Here is a 21,187-nt window from a genome sequence, read left to right as displayed (position 1 = left end):
GAAGTGGTTTAATAGTTCCTAGTAAATTAGGAACCCCTGCATTTGGGCCAGAAGTTAAAGGACAAGCACATCAGGAACTGAGTTGATTTTCTTTGAGTAATAAAAAATTTCACAACGAAGGAAACTTATCTATTGAACACTTGCTATCTATTGGTCAGACATGTATACTTTTTTCTTTCCTTAGTCCTCAAAACCACTAGATTAGATACATTTTTGAAGACGAAGATGATACACAAAGGGTAATCTTCCTAGACCACAGAGTATAGCACATTTCCATCTCTAGTTCAACAAGGGGATTTATGTTACTATTTGGATATGCAAATGATACAAGTTTTGTTCACTCAGTCTGGTTCTTGCCTTACAAGAGTCAGGAGACCAGAACTAGACCTTACTCCACATTAGGAATACTAAGGAATTTGGAAAGGAACAGAAAGAAAAGCACTCCATGGCAGTGCATATACAAGTGTCTTTACCACCATCTCTTTGATGGAATTCCTTTCAGTTTCTTCACCCTACTCCAAGTCCAAATAATAGGTCAAGTTCCTTAACGGGCAGAAAAACAAGTATGGTAGTTGAACATACCACTAGCTGGTAAAACCGGTCAAGTAATATCCCACACTTAGGCTCACAAGTGACATGAAGAGATGAAACTTTTCAAATACAAGTTTGTCATGCACTCCTTCACTGAGGAGTAGGATGGGGGAAAACGGCTAGCTTGAAGACCAAAAAAAGTAAAAAAAAAATAAAAATAAAATGTGGATCTTTAATTGTTGCATCTGTAGCCTGTCTGTTGGGAGCAATGCAAATGTATGGGAAAGTGTCTATCTAAAAATCTTTCAATTAGTACAAATTATTTTTACTGCTATAAACTCCGAGTGATTTTAAGAACGTTAACTATCAAATCCTTTCCTGGCCGCCAGGCTCTCTGACCCACAAACTCATGTCTAATGTTAGCTAATACCGGGACAACAGACAGCTAAGAACTAGGGACAGGGTCACACTGCCAATGTTTCTGTTTTTAAATACTGTCTGGTTTTGACCAGTTTCCCTTTCCGGCCTGTACTGACAACTGTATTCTGCAGGACTCGCTCGATCTCAGGCCTAACTGAGCCTAGGAAAGGGTCTGTGTAAAGGGAGGAGCATATCTGAGTAGATCCTCTCCCCACCTCATGCCGCCCGTGATGATGGCTGTCAACCCAAATCAGTGCCACCCTTAGATGTGGCAGTCAAGGCAAAAGCGCAAACCAGAACCCCAGAGCCCAGCAACCAGCGCTGCGCGCGCACCTAAGGCCGCCCAGCACGCTTCCCGGCAGGCTGTGCGCGGGCCTACGGCTCCCTCGCGTCCCTGCAGCATAGGAGCTGCCACTCGGGTCCCAGCGCATTGGCGGCTCCCCATATCTTCTGTGCGCACAGCCTCGCTAACAGAGTTCCTCTGCGGGAATCCGACCATTTTTTTTTTTTTTTTTACCCAGAGCTCTGCGGCCGCAGAAATGAGAACCCGTCGGCGGACACCTACGACGCCCTAGTGGGCGTGGCTTTGGGACCGGAAGAAGCTCCCGTTGCCAAGGGAACGCCGCGCGCGGTGGCGCCTGCTCAAGCCACTGATGCTAGCATCCTGGGTGAACTCGCCGGTTCTCCCAACTTACAGAAGGGGCTGTGCTTGGGACAAGGGAACCTTCCTACGGAGGCATAGAGAGGAAGGCTGAGGCTCCGGGGAAGAGCCCACCGCGGAAACGGGTACAAGAGTGCGTCCCTTCCTGCCCTTGTCCGCCCCTTTGGCCTTTGGATTGGCGTCAAAGATCAGGTACCTCCACCCGCACCCCGCTTTTTGTCTCTCTTCACCACCATCTGTGTGTTCTCTTTCAGCTCTGTTGGGTATGATTTTACACGCCATCAGCTTCACCCTTGTTAACATGTACACGACCTTTCTACGGTGTCTGTAGCGCTGTGGAACCGGCGGCAGGATCCACTAGTTCAAAAAGTTCCCGCTACCTGTTCGCTGCCATTTCCACCCTGGTAGACAGAATACCCTCTCCCTGTCCGAATGACTCTAAACTATTACCCGTATTTTTTAATCCAAGTGAGTTACTATCTCTCATCTGTGAGAGATGGGAAGAAACGAATTGAGTTTATGGGATAAACACTAAGGAGCCTCGAAAATGTATTGAACTGCTTTGGGCGAAAGCTGTTTGCTTGCTTGGTTGATTTTAACACTGCCCAAGACTATTTCATCATCAAATTTTCTAACTTAATAAGATTGTTTTATTGGGGCAGTAAGAATATGCAGCAGCCCACACTACTATAATGTTTAAAGTTTGCAAAATAGCATTTCTGGAGTTTTTCTCTGTCTCATCTCATCTTTCTCTGCAGCTTAACTCTAAGGTCTTAATATGTGGCTAACATGTTAAGTCTTCAGTGCTTTTCTGGTAACCACCTAATCCTTTGGAAAGCTAATTCTCGGAAAGCAGCTCAGAGACCTAAGCGTTCCTGATTCAAGAACAGGAGATGTTTCATTTTAACCAAGTTTTTCGTTAGCTATCAATTCTGCCAGCATTATACAATACATACAGTAAGACTTGTTAAGCTGAAGGTATATTTTGTTCCTAATCTAGCAAATATGCTGGGGTTTTTTCTTCTTTTTTTTTCTATCCTTTAAGGCAGTTAGTCTAGTCTTAAGTCAGTATCAACTTTATACCATGTTCTCTCTCCTCTCCCCCCACCTCTCTATGTAATAATTGTTCATCTAGTGTAGTGCCTGTTGAATCTAGAAGAAAGTGTGACCAGCCCTGGAATTGGAGTTACGGGTGCTTGAGAGCCTCAGTCAAACTCTGGTCCCTTAGAAGAGCTGTGCTGTCTCTGCTGCTAAGAGTATAATTTTTAATTTTTTTCTTTCTTGTTTTACAGCGCTTAGGATCAAATCTAGGGCTTTTGCACATTGTAGGCAAGCACTTTACCATTTTGCCACATAACCACTCCCTAAGATTATACTTTTCTTTAGAAAATTTTAATAGACATGAGTAGGGAAAGAGAGTATAAAGCTAATTGTTTCCCTAATTTTAACCCTGTCACAGTCCCCCTGTTTGTTTTGTGTGTTGTATAAAATTTTAATTGATAGTAAAAATGTAAACCCTTAAGCAAAAGCCCAATGGCTGTACAAGAGTCCTTCTAAGTGTAGAAGTTTGCCTTAATCTAATTGTGTGATGTTTTTATTTTTGAGTTCATTACAGTGAGGTGATTTTTATTGGTAAGAACTTTTAAACTACTATTTGGAGGAAATTCAGAACAAATCAGAGGATGAAAATTGGCTGAGAGTGTTTTGTGATTTGTGTTCTTAACTTTTTTTATCCAACTACAGATCTTTATGGCTTATTCCCCATGCTGCAGATTCTGGCTCCAGCTCATCCTGATCTTCTCTCTTATTGACTAGCCAGTCTTCCTCAGTCACAGCAGGTTTTGTTTCTTCTTGAAGAACATTTTATGGACTTACCTCAGAATAGCTGTTCTTAGCCTTTGGAGAACTTAGTTGTACCTAAGAACTTGCTTTCTCTAAACTTAAAAAAGGAAAATAAGGAAATGGAAAAAGACAATAAAATCAGCAGAACATTAGTCCCTCAAAAGCACACTTTCAGGGTATAGTTCCCCTTCAAAGTTGAAGAAACTGTTAAATCTGAAAAAGGGATGTTAATGAAACTTAGTGTTTCACATGACAAAATATAGGGATATGTGAATTGAGAGATGATGTCACAAACAGACCAGTAGAATAGATCAGGTTTCCCAGTTTGTGTGAAGTTGAAATATTTCCCCAGAAAGGTTCTTGTGGACAAGTGCTCACAGACAGTAGTGCTTTTTTTGTCCATCTCTTGGAGCTTTAGAGATAGTATCAGCGTATTAAAGAGTGATGTGCAGTAGAAGCTTATATAAAATTTCTCAAGCATTAGTGACCTCGAGATTCTTTTAGAAGTAATCCCCAAGAATTCTCTTCCAGAGACTATAGTTTAGAATGTACAGAGAGCCTACTGCTAGATCCAAACACAGATAATAATATAAAATAGAAAAAAGGGATTGAAAATTTACTCAAAAGGGATAATAGGAAGAAAAATGAAACTGGACAAAGGTTGCTAGCTGTGCTGTAAGACAGAGAGATGGAGAAACGGGGCGGGGGCACAAGCAGAAGGACAGCCAGTTCTCTGAATCAGCTCTCATACACAGGGACATTTCAGGAAAATTAGAATTTAAAACCTGAAAAATTAACTGTAGATGAGAGAAACAGAATATTAGTTAATATGTTTGAAATACTGAAGAGAAATAAATATTTCTAGGCCTAAAACTGAAGAAAGAAACCAAAGAAAACCACCAATGTCATCAGATAAAAGCTCCGTATTATAAAAACAATTGTAATAAAGTAAATTTTAATTGATTAAAATAGTTTGCAGTACATATGCATGGAATATATACATGACTACATACAGTAATCAAAGCAGTATCCATCAGATATGACAAGCAGCCCATGAGAGAAACACTAATAAAAAGCAAGTTTCAGTGATAGTCAGTTTTATTAGTGATGGAATAAATCCAAATTTAAACAGTCCTGTGGTAGGATTTTTCATTTTGCACATAAGAAAAAAATTGAAAAGCTGTCCACTCTTTAAAATTTTACATTCCCAAATATCTCAATAATAAATCCCAGGTATTTGAGAAACATGATAGAAAGTCACAAGACCATGGAAGATGAATATCTATGGTAGTGCCTTTTAACAATCAATGCTTTGTAGTACTTACCCAGAGAGGAGATGTGAAAAAAAGAGAGGTTGTAATTTTGAAAATATGTTAAAGATTATATGGAAAATGAAAAAAACATAAAAGTATTGTATTAACATGTTTCCATCTATAGGACTTAATAGCTAATTCCAACTAAAATGATAAATATGAATTGTTTTATGTATCAAAGAAAATTTAAGATAGATTCATCAAATACCAACTCCTAAGCTGGGATTCAAAGAAATGTTTTGAAATGGGCTTTTGAACTACTACAAAGGTTAACCCAGCCTTAGGATAGGAAAGAGATCTGCCCATTAGGTATGCACTGCTGCTTGTAGGCACGTCATTGAAATTTGATGTTGTACTTTATACTCATAGAGGTCTCCCAAAAGCAATAAGCAAACTGTCAACTACACAGTCACTTTTCTTATGCATTTGACTTAGAGGCATCCTATTGATAGCCTTTCCTTCACATCCTTTGCTTGGGATGGATTAGAATAAAAGACATTAAAGGAGTTGTAATGTGTTTGAGTTATGTGACCTTAAATGAACATGAAAATTAATGAAGTGAATTAATGTTTCAAGAACTCTGGGAATTAATGTTCAGAGAGCAAAGGAAAATACTTAGTAGACGTGTATTGTGGCAGTGGGGTAGTACTGGGGTGGTTGGTAAGAAGCGTTTTTCTTCCATCATACAGTAGTATTTAGGGTTTGATGACACCAAAGGAAAGACTCCTAAAAAGCTTCATTTGTAGATGTGAAGTGGACATTTAACAGTACCATTGGGGGGAGGAACAGACATAAAGCTGCACAAAGCAAGCGTTGTATTAGCTGCAGTTTTATTTGACTTCAAAGTAATTCTGCCTTGTATTGCTTTTGGGGATGGCTCATTTTGTTGTTTAAAGACTGCTCTAGAAAGTTGAATAGCTTGGATGTTTTTAATGTAGTAATTTGTTCTTTAAGAATTTTATACTTGTGTACAGTGCATTTTGAGCTTATCTACTTGCTATTCCCAAATTCCAATTCTTCCGGGGCCCCCCTCCCCCCTCCTGTATAATTCCTCTCAACTTTATGTCCTCTTCTCAATTTTCTTTTAAAATAACCCGAGGGTCCAATTAGTGCTGCCCTGAGGCTCATGGGTGTGCAGCCATCCACATGGGCAACCAGCCAGTGGCTGTGTCCCTGAAGGAAATTGACTCTCCTGGCAGCCATTCACTGCTAGTCTCTTAGACTGTGAGGTGGCCTCTGAGCCCTAACCCATGCTGGAATGTCGGCTGGCTTGGGCAGTTCTTGTGTGGACAACCAAAGCTGTCCATGAATACAATGGCCCTGTCATGTCCAGAAGTCTCTGCTTGACGGCAGCTCCCTCTCCAGCCTCTGGCCTTTACAGTCTTTCTGCCTCCTTTTCCAGAATGTTTCCTAGGCCTTGGGAGGAAGAGCGCAGTGTAGATAAGTGTTTCATTTAGAAATGAGCCTTAGCAATTACTTATTCTCTGGATGTGGACTGGTTGTGAATCTTTATATCAATAACTATCCACTGCAAAAAAAGCTTCTCAGCCGGGCGTGGTGGCGCACGCCTTTAATCCCAGCACCCGGGAAACCAAAAAAAAAAAAAAAAAAAAAAGCTTCTCTGATAGGGGCCGAGAGCTGCATTCATCTGTGGGTATAGTGGGTATAATAATAAAAGTGTTGAGAACAGCTTATTACTGTATTGATTGATGTAGCACAGTAATAGTAGTGGGTTCTTCCTAATACCTCCTCATTCATGGGTTCATGGTCAAGCAGCCCTTAAATTCAACCAGAAAGCAGTTAGTTACCCCCATAACCCTCATGTTATTCTTGCACCCATGGGCATTATACTAGCTCTCAGGGTTCACAGATGATGTAGACTTGTCATGACTTGTTGCCCCCAGTGTCTGCATAACAGTGTCTATACTATGAAAGTTAGCTATCAGGGAAGAGGTTTCTGGGTCAGTACCAGCTGGATTTCTCCATAATACATGACCAAAGTGTGTGGTGTCTTCAGCTGTAGGGTCTTAACATCAAGTTCCCATGGCAATAAAAGAAATGCCAATACCTTGTACATTGTCTGGGGTGGTCTCTGGGACCCTCCCCTCCTAAGCCAACTGGAAGGGAGATATCCCATACCTGACATTAATAATCAATACTCCTCAAAGGCCTATCTTAAGAGCTTAGTCTCCAACAATAGGAACTCTGTCATGGACTAGAGCATTTGCTATAGAAACAAAGCTGACAAGACAGATTTTTCTTCTAAAAAATGATTCAGTTGAACACTTAAGAGACAAATTAGCAAATACACACATATATATTTATATATTCATGTCTCTGTACATATCTGTGTTCAAACGTGTGTGTTTAAAATTTACATTTACTTTTCTATTCTGTAATGATATTATAGTTAAAGCTCTTTTACATAATGGAAGGATATTGTAAATAGTTAAGAAAATGTTAAATTTAGTAAGATTAACTGAAATATGAAGGAATGTATCCACTACTCCCAAAGAATTAGTGGTAAATTACGGAACATATGAAAGGCGGGTGAATCAGGACATTCTTTGTTTATTAATAGAAAACACAACCCAAAATGGAAGCAACCCTGGAGAAAACAAAAACAGTAAAACTTTTATAATTACAAATTATTTCAAAATATAAGCGTCCTTTGTTTTAGATGATTGTCTAGTGGTTAAAATGATGTTTTAGTCAGGGTTTCTATTCCTGCACAAACATCATGACCAAGAAGCAAGTTGGGGAGGAAAGGGTTTATTCGGCATCACTGAAAGAAGTCAGGACTGGAACTCAAGCTGGTCAGGAAACAGGAGCTGATGCAGAAGCCATGGAGGGATGTTCTTTACTGGCTTGCTTCTCCTGGCTTGCTCAGCCTGCTTTCTTATAGAATCCAAAACTACCAGCCCAGAGATGGTCCCACCCGCAAGGGGCCTCTCCCCCTTGATCACTAATTGAGAAAATGCCCCACCGCTGGATCTCATGGAGGCATTGCCCCAACTAAAGCTCCTTTCTCTGTGATAACTCCAGCTGTGTCAAGTTGACACAAAACTAGCCAGTACAAATGATATGTCTAAACCTTTCACTTGTTTTCTTGTCGTCTGCTTTTTGAGCTGTAGCATCAGACTGTAGCTGAGTCTCATTGCCTTTGTAGTGTTCCATATTTCCTGGCCCCTCATTCATAAATAACTTTGAAAACTTCACTTGGCAAACTCCACATGATACTGAAGCTAACAAGAGTTACTTTTTGACTATTATAAATATGTTTGCTTCAGGGATGTTATTCCGTGTTGCCAAGGCTTATAAGCTTCGAGCCTGCATTTCAGTTAAGGCTCCTTTCTGATAATCGGCTTATACTGTTTACTAGGAATAAAGCCACACCGATGGGCTTGTGTGCTGCCATTAGCTTTAAAATTTTCATGTATCTCATGTGTAAGGTACCTTTGAAATAATAATTTCTCTTCCCTTGCAGTTGCTCTTTAAATATTTAAGCCACGATATGGGATTGCTGGACAGACTTTCTGGTTTACTTGGCTTGAGGAAGAAGGAGGTTCATGTTCTATGCCTCGGGCTAGATAATAGTGGGAAAACAACAATCATTAACAAGCTGAAACCTTCCAACGTAAGTACTTCTGCAACTCTTGACATTTTCTCATACAGAGAAATGGTATGTGAAGCATAACCTTTAAGTTACAACTTCCTATATTCATATTAAGGCCTGTTATTCTTGTTGGTAAAGGGGTATCAGTGAACTGTAGCTTACTGCATATACAACATATTTGTGAGTATGCAGGTACATCTTGATTATTGAGATGGGATGGTCCTTTTTTCTTCTTTTATATTCCCCTAAAGAATTGGCTAAGTTTACTTAGAGATTGCACTCACTATGTTTAAATTTCTTCTAAGTTCTGTGTATAATTAGACAGTGCTGTGCATATCAGTGACAGATTGCAATTTTGAGTAACATATATGAAAATATTAGTACTAAAAACATATAAAGTTAGTACATGCAACATATGATTCATAAGCCAGAGGTGGGCCTTGTTAAATATAATCCTGATATTATTTCCTGACCCTTAAGCTGGAAATAACTTTCCTGACTTGGGGTTCAGAAAAATCGACCTGAAGATCCCAAGTGCAATTCGCTTTGCTCCCACCCTGCTGCCTCTTTATGCTAATAGCAGCCAAGAGGTGTTACTTGAGTTGGCAGACCTGGAGGCGCCATACCTCTGTTACTCAGTTGTAGCTGTTATGTTTTCTTCCTTACTGTTCTGAATGCATCAGCATTTGTGAGCTTTCATCTACACGTGGGCACAATTTTTAGTTAATTAAGTGTATTAATCAGAGGATCTATAGTGCTCTCTTAGAAAAGACTACAAAACTGATCCATGTCTCATTTTATAGGAAAGTTGTCTCTTGTGTGTGTAGGTAAAATGTATTTTTGATTTTAGATTTAAACCTATTTTTTATTGGATATTTTATTTATTTACACTTAAAATGTTATCCTCTTTTCTGATTTCCATCCCCCAAACCCTCTATCCCATCTCCCTTCCTCCTGCCTCCATGAGGAACACCCACCCACCCACCTACTCCCACCTCCCTGCCCCCACACCCCCTCACACACTGGGGCATCAAGCCCTCACAAGACCAAGGGCCTCTTCTCCCATTGATGCCTGACAAGGCTGTTCTCTGCCACAAATATGGCTGGAGCCATATGTCCCTCCACGTGTTGGTTGGTAGTTTAGACTCTGGGAGCTCTGGTTCGTTGATATTGTTCTTTCCATGGGGCTGTAAACCTCTTCAGCTCCTTCAGTCTCCTCTCCAACTCCTCCATTGGGAACCCTGTGATCAGTTCAATGGTTGGCTGCAAGCATCCACCTCTGGGAGAGCCTCTCAGGAGACAACTATATCAGGCTCCTTTCTTCAGCAAGCACTTCTTGGCATCCACAATAGTGTCTGGGTTTGATAACTGTATATGGGATGAATCCCCAGTCTCTGGATGGCCTTTCTTTCAGTCTCTGCTCTACACTTTATCTCCATATTTGCTCCTGTGAGTATTTTGTTCCCCTTCTAAGAAGGACCAAAGCACCAAACTTTAGTCTTCCTTCTTCTTGAGCTTCATGTGGTCTGTGAATTGTATCTTGGGTATTCCTAGCTTTGGGGCTAATGTCCACTTATCAGTGAGTGCATACCATGTGTGTTCTTTTATGATTGTGTTACCTTACTCGGGATGATATTTTCTGGTTTCATCCATTTGCCTAAGAATTTCATGAATTCATTGTTTTTTAATAGGTGAGAAGTACTCCATTGTGTAAATGTACCACATTTTCTGTATCCATTTCTCTGTTAAAGGACATCTGGGTTCTTTCCAGCTTCTGGCTATTATAAATAAGGCTGCTATGAACATAGTGGAGCATGTGATATATGTTTTAGCATCTTTTGGATATATATCCAGGAGTGGTATAGCTGGGTAATACTATGTCCAATTTTCTGAGGAACCACCAGACTGACTCCAGAGTGGTTGTACCATCTTGCAATCCCACCAACAATGGGGGAGTGTTCTTCTTTCTCCACATCCTCACCAGCATCTGCTGTAACCTGAGTTTTTGATCTTAGTGATTCTGACTGGTGTGAGGTAGAATCTCAGGGTTGTTTTGATTTGCATTTCCCTGATGACTAAGGGTGTTGAACATTTCTTTAGGTGCTTCTTGACCATTTGGGTTTTCTCAGTAGAAGCAAAAAGAACTATACAAAGAATCAACAAAACCAGGAGCTGGTTCTTTGAGCAAATCAACAAGATAGATAAACCCCTTAGCCAGACTAATCAGAGGGCACAGAGACAGTATCCAAATTAATAAAATCAGAACTGAAAAGGGAAACATAACAACCGAAACTGCGGAAATCATCAGATCCTACTACAAAAGCCTATACTCAACAAAACTGGAAAATTTTGATGAAATGGACAATATTCTAGACAAGATACCAGGTACCTAAATTACCAGGATTAAATAAACCATATAAATAATCCCATAACCCCTAAAGAAATAGCAGCAGTCATTAAAAGTCTCCCAACCAAAAAAAATCCCAGGCCCAGATGGGTTTAGTGCAAGAATTCTATCAGACCTTCATAAAAGACCTTATACCAATTCTCTTCAGTCTTCCATAAAGTAGAAACAGAAGGAACACTACCCAATTTCTTCTACAAAGCCACAATTACACTTACATGTAAATCACACAAAGACCCAATAAAGAAAGAGAACTTCAGACCCATTTCCCTTATGAATATTGATGCAAAAATACCCAATAAAATTCTTGCAAACCGAATCCAAGAACACATCAGAGCACTCATCCATCATGATCAAGTAGGTTTCATCCCAGGGATGCAGGGATGGTTCAATACACAGAAATCCATCACCATAATCTACTATATATTATATAAACAAACTCAAAGAAAAAAACCACATGGTCATTTCATTAGATGCTGAGAAAGCATTTGACAAAATTCAACACCCATTCATGGTAAAAATCTTGGAAAGATCAGGAATTTAAGGCCCATACCTAAACATAGTAAAAGCAGACTTATTTTTAAGAATAGATTATTCTAGTGCTGTATTTGAATTGATGACTATCCTCAGCTGCCATGGTATTTATTGTTCACCCAGTCAATCTTTGTAAGGAAGAATATAGTTTTGATTGGTGGTATATGCCTTTAATCCTATTCAGTAGACAGGCAGATCAATCTCAGTGAGTTCAAGGCCAGTCTGGGCTACATATGTGCTCCAGTTCAGCTGGGACTGCCCGGTGAGACCTTTATTGGGGAGGAGAGGGTGAGTAGGGAGAGTGGTAAAATCATCTAGCTCATCTTGAAAAACTCCAAAGCAGTCTGCTTACTCATTTGATGGTGTACTACATATTCAGTTGATACCTTGCTTATTCAATTTCTCTTCAATATCAGAGCCCTTGTCTTAGGGGTTCCATTTCTGTGAAGAGACACACTGACCAAGGCAACTCTTTTTTTGTTTTTTGTTTTTTTTTAATTGGTTATTTTATTTATTTACATTTCAAACGTTATCCCCCTTCCCCGTTTCCCCTCCAAAAACCACCCATCTCATCACCCCCATCCCCGCTTCTATAACGGTGCTCCCCTTCCCACCCACTCCTACCTCCCTGCCCTGGCATTTCCCCACACTGGGGTATTGAGCCTCCACAGTACCAAGGGCCTCTTCTCCTATTGATGTTAGACTAGGCCATCCTCTGCTACATCCTACTATGCAGCTGGAGCCATGCATGGGTTGCTCCATGTGTACTCTGGTTGGTGGATTAGTCCTTAGGACCTCTGGGGGTGGGGACTGGTTGGTTGATATTGTTGTTCTTCCTATGGGATTGCAAATCCCTTCAGCTCCTTCATTTCTTCCCCTAATTCCTCCATTGGGGTCCCTGAAGGCAATTCTTATAATGGCAAAATTTTAACTGGGGCTGGCTTACAGGTGCTGAGTCAGTCTATTATCATCATGGAGGCAAGCATGGCAGAATCCAGGCAGGCATGGTGCTGGAAGAACCAATAGTTCTACATCTACATCTGCAGGCAGCCAGGAGGAGACTACATGTGTTTCACCGTGGAGGCAGCTAGAACATTCAAGACCTCAAAGGACCAACTCCACATTGACACACTTCCTCTAACAAGGCCACGCCTCCTCTTATAAGCCCAACCCTTCAAATAGTGCCAATCTCTATGACCAAGCATTCAAACACATGAATCTGTGGGAGCCATGCCTATTCAAACTATCACAGACCTTGACTTGTCAAGCATTAAATGACGCATACCTAGAATAAGGATTAGCACTTAAATATATTTTGAATGATAGATGAACAGATTATCTTTGGCCAGGGGATTTTGTTGATTACATGGAGGATAAAATTTTTAGCAAGCATGATAAAAATAAGACTTCTTAGAAATTCTGTTCTGGTCCTGTTGATACTGTTCAAATCACTGCTGGACTCAGATGGTCCAGTCCACACTCCTTCCTTGTTAACGTTTCTGTCCAGTGACTGGATTTGTTCCTGGATAAAACAGAAGAGAACTAATATTAGACGTGACTCTTTGTTTTGGAGATGGGAGTGGCAGTGTGCCTGCTGTGTGTGTAGGGGGACATCGGCAGGCCAGAGATTGACTTCAGGTTTCTGCCTTAGTTTCTTTCCACCCTGCTTTTCAGATATGTGTGGTCCTTCACTGAATCTGAAGTTGACAGGTTCTGCTAGGGTGGCTGGCCACAGGGCTCCAGGACATCCACTGCCTTCATCTCCAGAGTGTGTGCCGTGCCCAGCCTGTACTCTGAATTACCACAGTGAAAAATGAGTTCCATATGAATTCCTTCTGTCCTAGTCAACTTCCGGAGCTTCTTTTGTTGATTATTTTTTATCAGGACTTTGGAGAAGAGAATGTTGGAGATTTTTATCCCTTCAAGCTAAATTTTAAAAGGGAGTTTGTGGAGGACCTAGGTAACTATGTAGAGGCAACTTAAGTGTTCTACTTATAATTCAGTGAAGACACTGTTGATAATTGCTGTATATTTTCTGTGCTAGCCTTAAACTTTTAACCTTTATCATGCCGTCGATGCAATAAATAAATAAATAAATAAATAAATAAATAAATAAATAGTAGGATCATGGGAAAAAGAACAAAAATACTTAATGCTAACTAATGTTTGTTGGTCAAGGAACCTCAGAGTAGTGAGGCAAGATCCTAAGTGCCACAAGATAATTTTTCTAGCAAACAAGAAAAGTACTTTGGGGAAAGTATGACTGCAGCTTGAAGGCTGAGAGGAAGGGAAAACTGAGTAAACAGACTTGGGAGAGGCAAACCAGAGCTGTTCTGGGAGAGGCTGGTCACTGCTCGATAATAAGGTTCCTGTGCTCCTGTGCTCCTGTTCATTTTCAGCTTCTCTTCCATTTGAATTTAAAGTTTACAGAAGTGCAGTACCTCAGTGAACAAGGTAATGGGAGGCAAATTATCCCTTGTTCTACTCTTGTTTTCACATAAAAGTAACAAGTTTTTTTATTTAGTTATGGGTAAACATAGGAATAAGAGTAACCAAAATGAAAGTATAATTATAATAATAGCAACATTTCTGGAATGTTTATAGACACCATGGTAAGCTTTTTTTATACCTATTAGCTCATTTAATTCTCATAATAACTTTATGAGCAGGATAATATCGTTGACATTTAAGCAAACCTAGCCTTAACTTGTGCCAGGTGGCATAGCAAATTAGGAGTAATTAGGAGGCTATTGTAATTCAAAGCAACAAATGGAAAGGACTATTCTAAGGTAGTGGCACAGAGCCAAGAAAAGAGAGTGAATGGCTTCATACATGGCATGTAACAATGGACAGAGTCAAGAATAACTTCTCACATCTGGATCATAAAGAGGATAGAGTTTTGCTTTGAATGAAATTTGATGGAAATTCTAGAAGGCATTTAATGAATCCAGTTGTCAGTATAGTTTTAATTGTCTGTGAGATCTGTCAAAGTGTATCTTACCTGTCTCTTGGCCCTTTTTGATCTTCCTGTAGAACTCCCTTCCAGAGCTATCATAACTCACCTATCTTTCTTCCCTATGTATCACTCTTCTACTTAGCAATGAACTTTAGACATGCACGCTGTCAGGAGCCATCTAGAAAGGTTAAGGCTAGCAGGTGACTTTTCTGAGATGGCCCACCAGTTTTGCATGGCCTGTGATGGGTAAAATTTATCCTTGCAAGGTGTACTGGCTGGTTTTGTATGTCAACTTGACACAAGCTAGAGTTATCACAGAGAAAGGAGCTTCAGTTGAGGAAATGTCTCTATGAGATCCAGCTATAAGGCATTTTCTCAATTAGTGATCAAGAGGCCCCTTGTGGGTAGGACCATCCCTGGGCTGGTAGTCTTGGGTTTATGAGAGCAGGCTGAGCAAGCCAGGGGAAGCAAGCCAGTAAAGAACATCCATCCATGGCTTCTGCATCAGCTCCTGCTTTCAGATCTGCTTGAGTTCCAGTCCTGCATCCTTTGGTGATCAACAGCAGTGTGGAAATGTAAGCCGAATAAACCCTTTCCTCCCCAAGTTGCTTCTTGGTCATGATGTTTGTGCAGGAATGGAAACCCTGACTAAGACACAAGGTCTTCCAAAATTTCATCTCAGGATTGATTCTTATTGCTGATATGCCTTTCCTGACATTATTAAATTAGTCTAATGATTTCTGGGCATTAGTTCACCCTATTGGGCAAATTTTGCGCAAACCAACGAAGATATTTTCTCTTGTAGTAATGCTATGTAGACAAATTGATGATTTCTTAATTCCTAATAGTGAGTCTATAAAAGTCCTAAATTTATACAAGTAATTTTGAGCCCAACTTGTTATAAAAATTGCAATTAGGACTCTGTAAACCTTCGTGCGTCATGGGCTAATTTCACTAGGATAGAAAGCAGGCTTGGAACAGATTTGCACTCTAAGAAGGCATTCTTTCTGGGCTGGCTCTGATAACTAAAGTTGTAAGCTGGGGAATGGACAGTTTATTGTGGGTACAAGGGCAGAAGATGAAGTATTGGCTGGATTAAACTTCAAACTAGTGAGACACTAGGCAGATGATTTGCCTCTTGACAAAACCCTGCTCAAATTAAGACATAAGAATTATTGTTTTAAACTTGTAATGAGCGTGTGGAGCTAGTTTCAGATAATAAATGTTTTATTAGATAACTAATCTAAATGGAAACACCTGTATACATTTCTGTTGTAACTTCTTATTCAATTTATTATTTAAATGTATGTATGAAAACCTGTGAACTTTTGAAAAAAAAGATGCTTGGAATACCATGTGGTCATGTATCCTGAAAAGAGAAGAATTAAGGGCAAGAATAGAAAGTTATTTCCCTTCATTCTCTGTCTCAGAAAGAAAGACTGGAGTGTCTTTTAAGAGTGACTGCTTCTTTCTGCAGGACTTTCTCTAGCTGACAAGGTGTATTAGTCAGGGTTCTCTAGAGTCACAGAACTTGCAGATAGTCTCTATATAGTAAAGGAATTTATTGATGACTTACAGTCTGCAGTCCAAATCCCAACAATGGTTCAGTANTAGCTGTGAATGGAAGTCCAAGGATCTAGCAGTTGCTGAGTCCCACACCGCAAGAAGGCGAAAGAGCGAGAGCCAGACTCCCTTCTTCCAATGTCCTTATATGGTCCCCAGCAGAAGGTGTAGCCCAGATTAAAGGTGTGTGCCACCACACCTTTAATCCCAGATGATCTTGGACTCGGAGATCTCCCTGTCTTAATCTTCTGGATTCAATCACCACTGTGTCTCAAGATCTCCATACCAAGATCCAGATCAGAAACTTCTATCTCCCAGTCTCCAGATTAGGTTCACTGGTGAGCCTTCCAATTCTGGATTGTAGTTCATTTCAAATATAGTCAAGTTGACAACCAGGAATAACCACTACACAAGGAAATAATGAGCTTCCAGCCTCTCTCCAGGCTAGGAACGACCTGCAGGGAAGGAACAAAGAGAACAGGAGAACAATTACCTCTTTACTTAATCACACACACACACACACACACACACACACACACACACACACACACACACACAGCACCCCCAATCTAACAACTAGGTGTTAATCCCTAGAGGCCAGGGGCTTTCAGCCACAGAATGAGCTGTCACCTTGTAGCATCCAGTGCAGCTAGAGTTAACCTCTCCAGTGCTGTGTCCCACCTCAGACCTGCACCTGCAGTGTCATGGTCAAACACCCCCCCCCCCAAAAAAAAAAAGCTGGAGCAGCCTCAGGCAGCATGCCTTCTAGGTAACAAGTTATTTCCCCCACTACGATCAGTGCATTACCTCCATTTTCTAGAATAATCTTTGCCAAGAACTTGCCATAGGTCTTCCCCTTCCTGCCATTCACTCTTGGGTCAGACGTCACTCCACTCCTGAACACTCTGTCCACGTTGTCATATGTTGTTGAGAGTAGGGACCAGGTAGACGTGAAGACTATGCCAAGCATACATAAATTCAGGATGTATGTGTTGACTGATTATGAAGTTCAATACAGGAACTCAGCGTGACTCTTCAAATCATTTTATGTTTTTTCTTACAGGCTCAATCTCAGGATATAGTTCCAACCATAGGATTTAGCATCGAGAAATTCAAATCCTCCAGGTAACCTCCCTTCTCTTTGTGGCTAGGAAGCTGTTTCCAGACTTACCTGGAAATCATTTGTCATTTCTGATCTCATGGGCTGTGCCCTTTTGTACCACTTCCTTTTGTTTACTCTCAGCCCTTAAAGTTTAGGCCAACTCTTGAAAACCTCATTAGCGAAGGAAGCATTTTTATGTTATCCATTGCAAAATCATATTTAGATTAATAAAGTCATTTTTAATTTTTATTGAATATTAACATCTATTATTCTGTAGCCATGATGATTTAGTTGATAGAAAACACTTAAAATATTAAAAATTAACCATTTGATTTAGTTGCTTTAAGTACACTAATGTTTTGCTTTGTTTATAGTTTGTCTTTTACAGTGTTTGACATGTCTGGTCAAGGAAGGTACAGGAATCTCTGGGAACACTATTATAAGTAAGTGTTTTTGTGAATGTTGCTTAACTATATAGCTACACGTTAATGACAAACAATGATTAAAAATCCAAATGATTATATGGTTCCTGCTATAAAATGTGACTTTGTATAATTCCTGACTTTGTTCTTTCTGCTTTTGATAGTGATTTCTAAGAACCAGCTAGACATAGTGGTGCATGCCTGTTATCCCAGTTCTTGTAGTGCTAAGGAATAAGGGTCACAAATTTAAGGCTAGCCTGGGCTATATAATTTTGAAGCCAGGCTGGGGGATGAGAGAGAGAGAGAGAGAGAGAGAGAGAGAGAGAGAGAGAGAGAGAGAGAGAGAGAGAGAGAGAGATTATAAAAGTCACCTTAGCTGATTACTCTAACTCCAGTGCTTTCAAATGCAATATTCACTCGCATCAGTGGATCTGTGCAATCAGATCCCATAGCTGCATCTAGTGAAAAAAATTATTCCTTATTCAAAGGATTTCTTCAAGGAAATTATAGATCATAGATCAGAATTATTATTAACCATATTTAGTTAAAATAAGATTGATTTAACACTAGATTACCTGTTTGATGAGTATTTCTATACAAGGTGCTTTTCAAAGTAAACAGACATACTATTCAGTAAGTACTTAAATTATAACAGCTGCCAAGTTACTAGGATCCAGATGTTTGATACCCACTTAAGACTGCATGTGGTAGTAAAATAATTTCACTGTTCTTTCTTTATACAGAGATGGACAAGCCATTATTTTTGTCATTGATAGTAGTGATAAATTAAGAATGGTTGTGGCCAAAGAAGAGCTTGACACCCTTCTAAGTCACCCAGGTATCTGTGTAGCCTTTCCAACTTTGGTGTCTGTGTTTCGGGTTCTGTCTGTATGTGTTGGATTGTTCCTTAATATAAGAAAGGATGATTATGAGATGGAATTATTTTCTATTTAAGTTTGGAAATTTTAAAGCTTTATAATAACTTTGCCTAATTTTTTTAGATTTCAAAGCTTTTTGCCAAGTTTGTTTTTATATACTGGCTTTATTTCCTTATCACTAAAAGTTCTGCTTTCTTAAATATATAAGTAATAAGAGAAGACCACTTAGATGGAAGAGATGAGGGAGGAAGTGGGTTTCTGTGCAGAAGGACATCAGCTGCGTTGCTTTGGTTTCTTGATTTCCAGCATGTGGTGGCAGGGAGCAGCACGAAGAGGATCATGTTTTTGCATCTTTGGCTTTCAGTGTTAACAGAAAGGAGGAAAACTTCAAGTAGGAGGAAGAGGAACTCGGCTGTGGTTCTATTATTTATCATTGAAGTGTGTATTTTAGGTATGAATGTATATGCTCCCTAGGCATGCAGGAGCCCACAGAGGCCAAAAGAATGTGTCAGAGCTTCTGGAACTGGAGATACAGGTAGTTCGATACTCCTGACCATTTTATTTTTAAGTGTTGCTTAGGTAAAAAGATAAATATAGGAAGTAATTAAATTGGTGAATTGATTTTTATGGAGAATTAGATAAAATAGTTATGGCTGGAAATATGTTGGGTTTTTTCTTTTTCTTTAACAAGATGTAAAGATGCTGTTGTGTGTTGCCTTTCCTGTGGAAGGCAATTGCACAACATTGGACAGGTAGCAAGAAAATTCTCTTACCACCTACCACTTATGGCTTCTAGTTTCTAAGCTCTTTAAAACATTTGCACTTGACTTCACTCAGCAGCTCAGGGCACTTGCTGCCAAATCTGGCCTCCATCCTAAGTTTGAACTTACAGAGCCATGGTAGAGAGAGGGAGAGAGTTGACTTTTTCCTATGAATTGTCTTCTCACCTCCATGTATAGCATGACACATCTACATACATGTACAAACACAACACACACATGCACATGTACATACACATACATACAAACATGCATGTATACACACAATTAATGCATACACAGTTAAACATATAAATGTTAAAAAAAAAACTTTGGGAAATCTTTTCAAAACTGTAATGGGAAAATACCTTGTCAGAAATAATGTTACTTGTTCGTTGTACTGTTTATGACTTAAAATTAATCCACTTCCTCCTCTTTCTACTTGAGATCTGTATGTCTTGTGTTGACAAGACAACACAGAAATATTTGCCTTTTTGCATAGATACTTCTCTATGACTTCTAGGTTCTCCTTCTCTGACCTTATTCTTTGGTTTAAAACCCCTAGCCAGAGAGCACATGGTCTTACCAAATAGTTTTAGATTTTTTTCTGTTTAGATCACTGGTTCTCCGCCTTCTAATGCTGTGACCCTTGAATATATGTCCCCATGCTGTGAGGACCCTGACTTAGTCAGGGTTCTCTAGAGTCACAGAACTTGCAGATAGTCTCTATATAGTAAAGGAATTTATTGATGACTTACAGTCTGCAGTCCAAATCCCAACAATGGTTCAGTAGTAGCTGTGAATGGAAGTCCAAGGATCTAGCAGTTGCTGAGTCCCACACCACAAGAAGGCAAAAGAGCGAGAGCCAGACTCCCTTCTTCCAATGTGCTTATATGGTCCCCAGCAGAAGGTGTAGCCCAGATTAAAGGTGTGTGCCACCACACCTTTAATCCCAGATGACCTTGGACTCAGAGATCTCCCTGTCTTAATCTTCTGGATTCAATCACCACTGTGTCTCAAGATCTCCATACCAAGATCCAGATCAGAAACTTCTATCTCCCAGTCTCCAGATTAGGTCCACTGGTGAGCCTTCCAATTCTGGATTGTAGTTCATTTCAAATATAGTCAAGTTGACAACCAGGAATAGCCACTACAGACCCCAACCATAAAATCATTCTGTTGCTGCTTCATAACTGCAAGTTTGCTGCTGTTACGGACTGTAAAGCAAACATCTCAGATGCAGGTAGCAGTGCTGACCCCCAGGTTGAGAACCATGGTTTAGATGCCTATGTAACTGTATGCCTTTAAGTGTTTATGTGTGTGTATTTCAGTTTTAAGAGGCTGGGGCAAAGTCCTCCAAATCACTAGAGGTGTGACGCTGGGGTCCTTTTCTTTTTCAGATATTAAGCACCGTCGAATTCCAATATTGTTCTTTGCAAACAAAATGGATCTTAGAGATGCAGTGACTTCTGTGAAAGTGTCTCAGTTGCTGTGTTTAGAGAACATTAAAGACAAGCCGTGGCATATTTGGTAAAAAAAAAAATTGTATTTCTCATTTTGTCTTTCTGAAAAGTCTATGGGTTCATGTTTTGTTTAAGGTTTTTGTTTTGTTTTGTTTTTGGCATTTTATAAATGGCCAAGCATGACAGGATGTAAGCTAAATATTCTCTTCACAGATTTGCAAATACTCAAGAAAATACTGCTTTTAACTTTACAAAGCCTTTGATGCTAGAAAAAGTATATTTAAAAAAAAACAAACAAAACAAAACCTCTTATAATAAAAAACAGAATTAAATGTCCCATTTACATTTAATTCAAACACAGTGATTTCCTTTTTTACCTGAAATCAGCCAAGCCATTGTGGTGTCACCTTGCCTGAATCATTCACCAAATTAATTGTCCTGTGTTGCTATTGTACCGCACCATTATCATGTGGCCTCTTTGCTGCTTATTTTATGGTGGTCTGAGCTCCTAACTCTTAGGGGGTTAGCTCTATTTTTGACAAGATTTGGTTGCTGCCTTATTTTTCTTTTCCCACTTTTGTGACTGACACATGTTACATATACTATAAATATTTGTTCAAATGAAGAGTTAGAGATAATGGCTGTATATGGATATACTAGCAAACAGTGTCTGAAATTCCTCTGCATTACTTATTTCAGAGTTTCTTTTTTTTTTTTTTTTTTT

The 21,187-nt window shown here is 39.7% G+C and overlaps 1 protein-coding gene across 2 annotated transcripts in view; it reads left to right on the top strand.

The window, feature by feature from the left end:
- Positions 1–1,316: 1,316 nt before the first annotated feature.
- Positions 1,317–21,187, top strand: part of Arl6 (ADP ribosylation factor like GTPase 6) — a 27,973-nt gene continuing 8,102 nt past the window's right edge. Inside the window, exons 1-6 of one of the 2 annotated variants that reach the window (XM_021209510.1) lie at positions 1,317–1,804; positions 8,255–8,404; positions 16,904–16,965; positions 17,317–17,385; positions 18,108–18,202; positions 20,401–20,530. In XM_021209510.1, the coding sequence (XP_021065169.1) occupies positions 8,282–8,404; positions 16,904–16,965; positions 17,317–17,385; positions 18,108–18,202; positions 20,401–20,530 (479 nt within the window). In that variant the 5' untranslated portion in view covers positions 1,317–1,804; positions 8,255–8,281. The remainder of the gene's footprint in view (positions 1,805–8,254; positions 8,405–16,903; positions 16,966–17,316; positions 17,386–18,107; positions 18,203–20,400; positions 20,531–21,187) is intronic. The other variant, XM_021209512.2, reaches the window with a different exon arrangement.

Source organism: Mus pahari, chromosome 12 (genome assembly GCF_900095145.1).
Source record: "Mus pahari chromosome 12, PAHARI_EIJ_v1.1, whole genome shotgun sequence".
NCBI classification, from domain to species: Eukaryota; Metazoa; Chordata; class Mammalia; order Rodentia; family Muridae; genus Mus; species Mus pahari.
Note: the sequence above shows the minus strand (reverse complement) of the source record. Positions and strands in the feature narration are given on the sequence as shown.